This window comes from Cervus canadensis, chromosome 16, assembly GCF_019320065.1.
Source record: "Cervus canadensis isolate Bull #8, Minnesota chromosome 16, ASM1932006v1, whole genome shotgun sequence".
Classification (NCBI taxonomy): Eukaryota; Metazoa; Chordata; class Mammalia; order Artiodactyla; family Cervidae; genus Cervus; species Cervus canadensis.
Genome location: NC_057401.1, coordinates 13324875 through 13337041, shown reverse-complemented (window position 1 = coordinate 13337041; position 12167 = coordinate 13324875). Strand labels below are relative to the sequence as shown.

The 12167-nt window shown below is 34.8% G+C and overlaps 1 protein-coding gene across 4 annotated transcripts in view; it reads right to left on the bottom strand.

The window, feature by feature from the left end:
- Positions 1-12167, bottom strand: part of CENPK (centromere protein K) — a 32889-nt gene that overhangs the window by 3615 nt on the left and 17107 nt on the right. For all 4 annotated transcript variants that reach the window (XM_043488702.1, XM_043488700.1, XM_043488699.1 and 1 more), the window contains 4 exons: positions 9219-9301; positions 9021-9119; positions 8567-8693; positions 2317-2370 (listed from right to left, as the gene is read on the bottom strand). In XM_043488702.1, the coding sequence (XP_043344637.1) occupies positions 2317-2370; positions 8567-8693; positions 9021-9119; positions 9219-9301 (363 nt within the window). The remainder of the gene's footprint in view (positions 1-2316; positions 2371-8566; positions 8694-9020; positions 9120-9218; positions 9302-12167) is intronic.

Genomic DNA, 12167 nt, shown 5'->3' with positions numbered 1-12167 from the left:
ATTCCAATTCTTAAAATTTCACGTGTCATAAATTTTAGCTAATTCTTCTTTTTTTTGGCTGTGACAGTGCAGAATCTCAGTTCCTCAACCAGGGACTGAACATGGACTGTGGCAGTGAAAGCCCAGAATGCTAACCACCAGGCCACCAGGGAATTCCCTAATTTTAGTTATTTCAAGAACCACATCCTGGAGAAAAAAGCTGTTGGTCTCATTTGTTTTAGGTATGATCATAAGAGAATATTATTCCCACTTTAGAGCAATTTGCTCAAATTTTAATATAATTTAAAATCTTACTTTTCATTGCTACATAAATAATATCAATCAAAATCCTACTAAATGCCAGAAATAATTAAATGTTAAAAATTCTACTTTAAAGTGAATATGTATATATTATTTTACTTTTCATTGAACAGCAGTATAAATTTAGTTTACAGTTATCATTGATAATACAAGCCTTGGTATGTAATGGCTCCTAAATCTAAGCTTTATATGGTATCCCATAGTGCACTATTCAAAAATTACACATGTATTTCCGAGTTAACTGTCAATACTTGCCACACATATGACAATCTTTATTTTAAAAAAAATCAAGTCATCCATGAGAAATGGTAGTTTTAGTTTCAGTATAAATTGGAAGTAAATTGGAATATGCTGAAAGATTCAAATTACAATCTAAAAAAATCTGTTGATGGGCATCCAGGTTGCTTCCATGTCCTGTCTATTATAAACAGTGCTGCGATGAACACTGGGGTACAGGTGTCTCTTTCAGTTCTGGTTTCCTCGGTGTGTATGCCCAGGAGTGGGATTGCTGGGTCATATGGCAGTTCTATTTCCAGTTTTCTAAGGAATCTACACACTGTTCTCCATAGCGGCTGTACTAGTTTGCATTCCCACCAACAGTGTAAGAGGGTTCCCTTTTCTCCACACCCTCTTCAGCATTTATTGCTTGTAGACTTTTGGATAGCAGCCATTCTGACTGGCGTGTAATGGTACCTTATTTGCATGAGACAAGTGCTCAGGGCTGGTGCACTGGGAAGACCCAGAGGGATGGGATGGAGAGGGAGGCAGGAGGGGGGATCGGGATGGGGAACACATGTAAATCCATGGCTGATTCATGTCAATGTATGGCAAAAAACACTACAATATTGTAAAGTAATTAGCCTTCAACTAATAAAAATAAATGGAAAAAATAAAAAAAAATCTGTATTTTGCTTTTCAAAATAATAATATTCTATATTAAGATATCCTGAGGTATCAAAGGTACATGCTTTCTCTGCCTGACATTTACTTTTTTGTTTTTTTTTTTTCACAAATATCTTTGACCCTTAAAAAAAGTTTTTGAACTTTGGCCAAATTATCAACTATATTAAATACTTTAGATCTTGATATGACAACCTATTGCAAATTGGGTGAACAGGAAAGTAGAGGTACCATAACCACTTAGCTAGATAAAGACTTTAGTATTCAAAAACACTTAACTAGATAAATGAAGACTTTAACTAGACAAAGACTTTTCATAAAATTACTATGAAGCAACTTTTCTGAAATCACTTTATTCTAACTTATCAATTATTTTAAAAAGTCACATTAATTGTTAAACAGCTCTTCACAGACCATCTACCTTCCTGTTCACCCAATTTGCAATAGGTCGTCATATCAAGATCTAAAGTATTTAATAAAGTTGATAACTTGGCCAAAGTTCAAAAACTTTTTTTAAGGGTCAAAGATATTCATTTAAAAAAAAAAAGTAAATGTCAGGCAGAGAAAGTATGTATAGATTACATAACAGCAAAGGGTTTCACTGTGTAGATACTAAATAACATCATAAAAATTTTCTTAAAGTAATAATCTGGAATACAATTAAGGGTAAGATTTTAGTTTCATCTTCTCTTAAAAAATATTCTTTCTTACTACACAGAAAATAGAAACTAATTTTATACTAAAGATAAATTAATATATGTAATAAAATTTGGTGTATACCTTAAAAACTAAAGCAGCCTTTTTTTCTTTTTCAAACCTGAGTATGTGCCTGTACTTAGTCACTCAGTTGCATCCAACTCTTTGCAATCCCCATACACTGTGGCCGGTCAGGCTCCTCTGTCCATTGGAATTTTTCAGGCAAGAATACTGGAGAGGGTTGCCACTTACTCCTCCAGGGGATCATCCCTGTTCAGGGATCAAACACTCATCTCCTTCATTGGCAGGTGAATTCTTTACAACTGAGCCACCTGGGAAGCCCCAAGTTTGTGTATAATTGCCGATAAATCACTAATCAAGACAAATCTTGAAGACAAAACAACTACACAAAACACTTACCTCTAACATTTCATGCAGTGTTATCAGCTGTGCAGTTGATTCTTGAATGTCTTTCTTTGAGGGAAGTGTGAATAATAAGGAATTAAAATTTCAGTTCTGACAATGGCAAGCTATTAGACTATTAAAAATTTTTTTTAATCTTTTAAATTAATATCTCTCGATTGCAATGATACAAGATATACTAAAACCAAACATTTAAAATGAGATGACTTTAAAAGAATTCTGTGGGGAGGGAGGTGGGAGGGGGGTTCAGGATGGGGAACACATGTACATCCAGGGCAGATTCGAGTCAATGTATGGCAAGACCAATACAATGTTGTAAAGTAAAATAAATTAATTAATTAATTTATATATAAAAAAAGAATTCTGAAAGAAAACAACCTGTTGTACTAAATATTAAGGTTCATAAAAATACAGCTGAAACATTCTCTAAGACAGGGAAATCTTTTGTAATTACTAAAACATACAATTCAGACTATCTACCTACCTATCTATAAATACATAATAGGTAAAGTATATTACACATATTATATACACTCATATAAAGGGAAATCTAATTTTTGAACCTCCCCAATCGAAATATCAAATGACATTTTAGACTGAAATGATACAGTTTCAGGACAGAAAACTTGCTTCCTGGGGAGACTTGCTCATCTTTTCACAGTTCTTGATGGTTCCTAATATTAACTCAACTCACTAGTTCTTTTTTTCCTGGAAAGACAGAGAATAGATCTCATTCCAGTTCCATTCTAGAGTTTCACTGTGTCTAGCTAAGATATGTCTCCTTTATTCTTTAATGTTTTAAACCCAAGAAAGATATTTTATGTACCTCCACTAAATATCGTTCTATTTTATTCAGACTATACTATTTTATCATGGCAATTAAAAAATACAGTTTTAATTTTGTCATCCAAAAAATTTACTCTCTAGTCCTCTTCAGTTTCATATCATTTACAAACTTTGATGACTATGTTTTCTACCTCTATCCAAATTACTGCTAAAAATGTTCAATAGGATAAGGTTCTATGGGAAATCTTCCAAGACGATGTACTAAGTGAAACCAGGAGCTTTTGAGTTCAGATATTCAATTAACTACATTTCCTATGATAGTGAAATCCAGTACTTTCCTGACAGCAGTCAAAGATTACCACAGAGTCCTTATAAGGTCTCATAGAAATACAAATATATAAAAGAAATAGCAAAATAATTCTGACAAAAACAAATGTGATTACTGAGTAAAGATGGTAAAGCTGGAGATATCATCTCCTGTCCCCCTAATACCTTACTAAATGGAAGAGAGGTAAAAAGCAGCATATGATTCACTAGTGATGAAAGCAAATACAATTACCAAACTGATAAAGAAGTAAGAAGCAGCTGCTGCTGCTGCTGCTAAGTCGCTTCAGTAGTGTCCAACTCTGTGCGACCCCACAGACGGCAGCCCACCAGGCTCACCCGTCCCTGGGATTCTCCAGGCAAGAACGCTGGAGTGGGTTGCCATTTCCTTCTCCAATGCAGGAAAGTGAAAAGGGAAAGTGAAGTCACTCAGTCATTTCCGACTCTTAGCAACGTCATGGACTGCAGCCTACCAGGCTCCTCTGTCCATGGGATTTTCCATGCAAGAGTACTGGAGTGGGGTGCCATTGCCTTCTCTGAAGCAGCAGCTAGGCACAGATAAAAATATAAAGGTTTGAGACAATCAAAGAAAATGCAGAGAAAAATTATAATGAAAGGAAACAGAAAATGTTTAAACATCAAGATATGATAAGCATATAATAAAGGACAGAAATGGCAATATAGTTCTATAATAAAGGCAATATAACAACATATAATAAAGTACATAAACAGCAAGGACCTAAAGGAAACAGAAGAGATTAAGAAGAGGTGGCAAGAATACACAGAACTTTACAAAAAAGGTCTTAATGACCTAGCTAACCACAATGGTGTGGTCACTCACCTAGAGCCAGACATCCTAGAGTGTGAAGTCTCATGAGCCTTAGGAAGTACTACTATGAATAAAGCTAGTGGAGATGATGGGATTCTAGCTGAGCTATTTCAGATCCTAAAAGATGATACTATGAAAGTGCTGCACTCAATATGCCAGCAAATTTGGAAAACTCAGTGGTGGCCACAGGACTGGAAAAGATAACTTTTCATTTCAATCCCAAAGCACGGCAATGCCAAAGAATGTTCAAATTATGTTACAACTGCTCTCATTTCACACACTAGTAAGACGATGCTCAAAATCCTTCAAGCTAGGCTTCAGCAGTATGTGAACCGAGAACTTCCAGGTGTGTAAGATGGATTTAGAAAAGACAGAGGAAACAGAGAACAAATTGCAAAGATCTACTGGATCACAGAAAAAGCAAGGAATTTAAAAAAAAAAATCTATTTCTGCTTCACTGACTACACTAAAGCCTTTGACTATGTGGATCACAACAAACTGTAGAAAACTCTTAAAAAGATGGAAATGCCAGACCACCTTACCTGTGTCCTAAGAAACTTGTGTGGCAGGACAAGAAGCAACAGTTAGAACTGGATATGGAACAGCGGACTGGTTCAACGTTACTGAGAAAGGAATACGTCAAGGCTATATACCGTCACCCTGATTATTTAATTTACATGCAGAGTAAGTACATCATGCTAAATGTCGGGCTAGAAGATTCACAAGTTGGAATCAAGATTGCGGGGAGAAGTATCAACAAACTCAGTTATACAGAGGATACCACTTTAATGGCAGAAAGCGAAGACAAACTAAAGAACCTCCTAATGAATGTGAAAGCAGAGAGTGAAATGGCCGGCTTACAACCCAACATTCAAAAAATGAAGATCACAGCATCTGATCGCATCACTTCATGGCATATAAATGGGGGAAAACTGGAAACAGTGACAGAAATTTCTGGGGCTCCAAAATCACTGCAGATGGTGATTGCAGCCACGAAATTGAAAGATGCTTGCGTCTTGGAGGAAAAACTATGACAAACCCAGACAGCATATTAAAAAGCAGAGACATCACTTTGCTGACAAAGATCCATATAGTCAAAGCTATGGTTTTTCTAGTAGCCATGCATGGATGTGAGAATGGAACCATAAAGAAGTCTGAGCACCAAAGAATTGATGCTTGCAAACTGTGGTGCAGGAGAAGACCTTCGAGAGTCCCTAGTACAGCAAAGAAATAAAACCAGTCAATCCTAAGGGAAATTAACCCTGAATATGCATTAGAAGGACTGATGCTGAAGCTGAAGCTCCAGTACTTTGGCCACCTGACGTGAAGAGCCGACTCTTTGGGAAAGACACTGATACTGGGAGAGATTGAGAGCAAGAGGAGGAGGTGGTGACAGGATGAGATGGTTGGACAGCATCACCCACTCAATGGACATGAGTTTGAGCAAACTCAGGGAGATAGTAAGGATAGAGAAGATGAGGTCACACAGAGTTGGACACTACCTAGCGACTGAACAACAAAAGCACTATAAAATATAATAAAATTTTCATGAAATGAAATGTGACCTAAATCTGCCCCAAGAAACAATATATCATCAAAGCAAAACTGATACTGAATGATCAACATGGTGACATATCCTCATTAAGTTACTGAAGATCAGACATAAAGAATCTTTCAGGCAAGTAGTCATGCCAGAAAACATCTGCAGGATGGCCTCAACTTCTCCACAGCACATTTCCATCTAAGAAAAATGGAGAAACCCACTACCAAGTCTTGTGATTTTTTAAAATCTCTGCCAAAGATAAGCCTCTAATTATACAGCAAACTATGTCAGCAGTTAAAATATCAAAAATAAAACACCCAGGAATTCTTCTTGAGCAAATTAATTGTTAAAGAAACCCATCATAGGAAATAATGGATTAAACTTAAAAACTCAAAAATCAAAGGTAAAATATGATAAGAATGGAATCTAACAATGTACAATAAAGACTAAATGTATACATGAATGATGGTATAGAACAAAATATAAATGCAATAAAACTGGGAAAGTTAAAAATAAAAAATCAATTTACTTATTTTAAATAAACTGAATGCACTTTAGATGTCTGGCCACCAAAACTGTGAGAAAATAAATTTCTTTTGTTTAAGCCACCTAATCTTTGGTATTTTGTTATAGCAGCTTGAGACCACTAATACATCCATTTTTCTAGCTTGACAGAGAAAGTAACCTATCATTTTGTAATATGTATCAATAGTTCATATACTTCATTTAAAAAAATTGAGCTTATCCAATATGACTTAACAAGTTCATGATAACTTCTGGTAATGAATGCTTCCTTTTAAGAATATCTCAAATCTCTGGTTCTATTAGTGGAGAACCTTAAGAGGTTTAAAAAAACCCAAAAAACAGTTAAAAAAAGGGAGACTAGAATCAGGAAATAAATCACTGAGTTAAGATTATGATTATTAAGGGGTTCAGGATGGGGAACACATGTAAATCCATGGCTGATTCATGTCAATGTATGGCAAAAACCACTACAATATTGTAAAGTAATTAGCCTCCAACTAATAAAAATAATTGGGGAAAAAAAAAGATTATGATCATTAAGACATAACGGATCCTAAATTAACTGAAATGGTTAACAGAAGCCTGTCAACAATTTCAGAAATGACTAATGGGTATAAATAATAACAGATAGAATCAGAAAAATATTCCATAACAAATGTAAAGCCTACTGATGATTACAAAGAAGAAAGAGAATAAACAAACACAGATTATAAGAAAACAAAACTTTCTCCTTTCCCTAGCATGTGCACAGTAATTCAAGAAACATGAACTCAGAGGTACTACAATAGGTATGAAAGACAGTACAAATACAAATATGAATTAAACAAGCAAGCAGCTCACAGAGCATGGTAGGTGAAGAGAGAGACATAAATTGTTACTATAAAATCATGTAATAAATGCTAGTAAGATGACACCTAACCTTCATTCAGTGCCTCATACAAAAGGTGTTTGAGTTGCTTTAAGAAGGAATTTACTATCCTCATCAGATAGGAACTCTTTTGTAACCAGAGGGAGTAGCACGTATAAGGCACAAAAAAGTGACAGGTCAAACTGTACATCTGCTCCAACAGCATGGATGAATGGACTCATGCAAGAGATGGATAAAGATGGAAAGGAGGCTACAGAGACAGACAAAATTCAGAATACAAATTCATTACTCTAAGGAGTTTATAGACTTCATCCCAGAGGGTGGGATCAAAAGTTTTATGTTGGGAAAAAAAGTTTTACATTAAAAAGATTAAAATATGTCTATTTTTAAATATCTGATTAAATAAACTATTAAATATGTAAAGTTTTAGGAAGATCATTCTGGAACCAGTTTCAATGCCTATCCTACGCCCACAAGTTCTTGTTATTTATACCCCATTTTGCTTTTTAAAAATGAATTAAAGTGCTTGTTTCCAACTTTCTGTCACCCAATGAAATATTTATTTGCTCTGTGAAAAAGGTTTACTTCATTAAAACTACTATTAAAATAGTCAATAACTTACCTCAGCTATAGGTATCTTCTGATTTTAAGTTACATATGTTTATTATAGAAAACTTGTAAAATAATGAAAATGAAAACAAAAACAAGTCTCACCTACAATCTTAGCCCCAGGCATAAAGCATTGTTACATTTTTTGGTACCAATTAGACTTTTTGGTATACAATTTAATCATATATGCTTTATCCTCTCACAAAAATTTGTTAGCATTTCATCAATTTCTTTGATATTATTATTATTTTTTTTCAATACATTATTTTTAAAAGCTCCATTTTCTCCACTATATGAATACAATGTAAAAAAAATTATATTTATAGTTTATTGACTAACTAGATTCCTTCTAATTTTTCAATAAATACCATAACGTGATGATGGAATACTTCTGTACATGTACCTATCTGTTTATATCTTTCAAAAGAAAAGAAAGAAAGAAAGTGAAGCCACTCAGTCATATCCAATTCTTTGCGACCCCATGGACTGTAGCCTACCAGGCTCCTCCATCCAAGGGATTTTCCAGGCAAGAGTACTGGAGTCGGTTGCCATTTCCTTCTCCAGGGGATCTTCCCAACCCAGGGATCGAACCCAGGTCGCCTACATTGCAGACAGACGCTTTACCATCTGAGCCACCAGGGATGCAAGCTTATATCTCTGAAGTGTGTATTAAACAAGAAAATTCATCAGAAAATTTACATTTGAACTTACTACATCAATTTCATATCTGAATATCTACAAGAATGTCTTCTCTACAACTTACCTTTTTCTTTTTAACATTTCTATCAGGCAGAGGAAAATGGTCTTCAAGAAACTCACCCAGGGTAACCAAGAGTTTCTCCTTATATTCTTTTATATCACGCATTCTTGTTTTCAGCTCATTAAAAATTCTAGAAAGATTTTTTTTAATTAAGATAATTTGTTGATAAAATACTTAGATATAAAGAATTGGTTACTCATAAAATTAATCAAACACTCTATTCAATCTTCATTGCTCAAATCAAATAACTAGCTTTATGAGATAAATAGTCTATTTAACATAGGAAAACTAAAAGTCAAATTATTAATAAAAGATTATGTAACTTTTAACAATTAGTAAAAGTCAGGGTAAGACAATTTCTGGTAAAATTCACCTGCTTTTCATCTATGCATTTCATATAACATAAAAAAGGAAATAATTTCTCCTATTTTGAAAACCTAGAACACAAAATCAATACCTTGATTCAGAAAATGTCACAACCTGCTGTTTCAATTCATTTTGTAGTACATTAAGAGATTCCAGTATCTGCTGCTGTTCATCCAACCATTTTTGCTCCCTTTGAACATGAAAAAGCAAAACAAACAATAGTCAAATAAAACATTAATGCTAATTCAATACATATAAAAGACTAATGGCAATTATGATATAAATATACCTTTCTAAGTCTTCCTTTAATTTTTCATTTTTTGACTGAATAGTAGATAGCACCAATTCAAGATCATGTCTCAATTTTTGGAACTAGAACAAAATAATTAAAATTAATTGTTTAATCTTTAATCTTGTAGATAGCTGTATGTCTGAACAATAGTGAAATTTACATACTAGGATATACATTCAGAAATCAACAGCAAAAAAAGGCTAGCAAAAAAGTCTTTGAAAGGGAAATATACACCAGGTACTAAGTTCTATGTAATATTGCACTGTTAAATTAAAAAATATAAGAGGTTTTGAGCAATAAATTGCAATTTCATACTGAAAGGCAATTGTATGGAAAATTTTCAGTAACCAGGCATATTAGGTCTCTTTTCTAAGGAGACTATACTAAACAGACACAGATGAGTATCACTCATTGAACAAATATTTCTTGATCAATTGTTAACATTAGGTACTGTTGAAGGAGTCAGGGATGCAAAAGTGAACAGAACAAAGAGGGGAATCCAAACAAAGAAACAAACTTGAAACTCCAGAAAGGGATAAATACGATATTGTAAAAACAGGTCAAAGCAAGAGTACAGAAATGAGGAGCAGGGATGGCATTTTTAGGTATGATATAGACAACACTGATAACGGACTTAAATTAATAATCAAATAATTTATTTGAAAAATGTGAAAATTTGGATGCTAAAAATACACTTGCAAATGATCCATGGGTCAAAAACTCAATCCTCAGAAAAATAAGAAATTATGATAAACTATTTGAAAATAAAAGTGAGATTAAACTTTCTGGAATAAAGCAAAAGAAGTATTCAGATAAGAATTTACACCACTAAAAGCCTGTATTAGAAAAAAGAAAGCTCTCTAAATCCAGCTTGAACATCTGGATCATCAAAAAAGCAACAGAGTTCCAGAAAAACATCTACTTCTGCTTTACTGACTATGCCAAAGCCTTTGGCTATGTGGATCACAACAAACTATGGAAAACACTTAAAGAGGTGGGAACACCAGATCACCTTACCTGCCTCCTGAGAAATCTGTATACAGGTCAAGAAGCAACAGTTAGAACTGGACATGGAACAACAGACTGGTTCCAAATCAAGAAGGGAGTGGTCAAGGCTGTTTGTATATTGTCACCCTGCTTATTTAACTTATATGCGGAGTACATTATGCGAAACACCAGGCTAGATGAAGCACAAACTGGAATCAAGATTGCCAGGAGAAATATCAACAACCTCAGATATGCAGATGACACCACCATTATGGCAGAAAGCAAAGAACTAAAGAGCCTCTTGATGAAAGTGAAAGAGTGAAAAAGTTGGCTTAACGCTCAACATTCAGAAAACGAAGATCATGGCATCTGGTCCCATTACTTCATGGCAAATAGATGAGGAAACAATGGAAACAGTGACAGACTTTATTTTTTTGGGCTCCAAAATCACTGCAGATGGTGACTGCAGCCATGAAATGAAAAGACACTTGATCCTTGGAAGAAAAGCTATGACCAACCTAGACAGCATATTAAAAAGCAAGAGACATTACCTTGCAAACAAAGGTCTGTCTAGTTAAAGCTATGGTTTTTCCAGTAGTCATGTGTGGATGTGAGAGCTGGATTATAAACAAGACCGAGCTCCGAAGAATTGATGCTTTTGAACTGTGGTGTTGGAGAAGACTCTCGAGAGTCCCTTGGACTGCAGGGAGATCCAACCAGTCCATCCTAAAGGAAATCAGTCCTGAATATTCACTGGAAGGACTAATGCTGAAGCTGAAGCTCCAATACGTTGGCCACCTGATGTGAAGAACTGACTCATTTGAAAAGATCCTGATGCTGGGGAAGATTGAAGGTGGGAGAAGAGGACAACAGAGAATGAGATGGTTGGATGGCATCACTGATTCGATGGACATGAGTTTGAGTAAGCTCCATGAGTTGGTGATGGACAGGGAGGCCTGGTGTGCTGTAGTCCATGGGTCACTAAGAGTCGGACATGACTGAATGACTCAACTGACGAACAATGAGGTGCATGTATCTTTCTGAATTAGTATTTTTGTTTTATTCAGATATATACCCAGGAGTGGAGTTGCTGGGTAATATGGTAGTCTAGTTTTTTTGAGAAACTGCCTTACTGTTTTCCACAGAGAATGCACTAATTTATGTTTCCAAGAGTGTTTGAGGGTTCCCTTTTCTCCATGTCCTCACCATTTGTTATTTGTATTCTTTTTGACAAGTAATACTGACAAGCGTGAGCTATTATCATTTTAATCAGCTTGTTTTTATTTTGGGGGGATTGTTTCCATGTGGCATTCAGGATCTTAGTTCCCCAACCAGGAACTGAACCCAGGCCCCATGCAGTGGAAATGCAGTGTTAACCACTGGACTGCTAGGGAAATCCTAGCTTTTTTTTTTTTTTGGATGTTGACTTGTATAAGTCATTTATATAAGTTGGATATTAACCCCTTATCAGTCATAGCATTTGGTAATGTTTTCTCTCATTCAGTAGGTTGCCTTTTCATTTTGTTGATGTTTTCTTTTGCTGTGCAAAAGCTTTTAAATTTAATAAGGTCCTATTTGTTTACTGTTGCTTTTATTTCCTTTACCTTAGGAGACAAAGCTAAAAAAACATTGCTACGATTTATGTCAGAGTGTTCTATCCATATTTTCCTCTAGGAGATTGATGGCTTCTGGTCTTACTTTTCTGTCTTTAATCTGTTTTGAGTTTACTTTGTATATGGTGATACAGAATGTTCTAGTTTTATTTTTTTATTTATGGATGTCCCAGTACCACTCACTGAAGAGACAGTCTTTTCTCCATTGTGAATTCTTCTCTCCTTTGTTGTAGATTAAATGACCAAAAATGTGTGGGTTTCTTTCTGGACTATCTTACATGTCTACATTAGTTCCTTGTTAGTGTAGAGAAAGGTAATATATCTCTTTGTATTAATTCTGTATCCT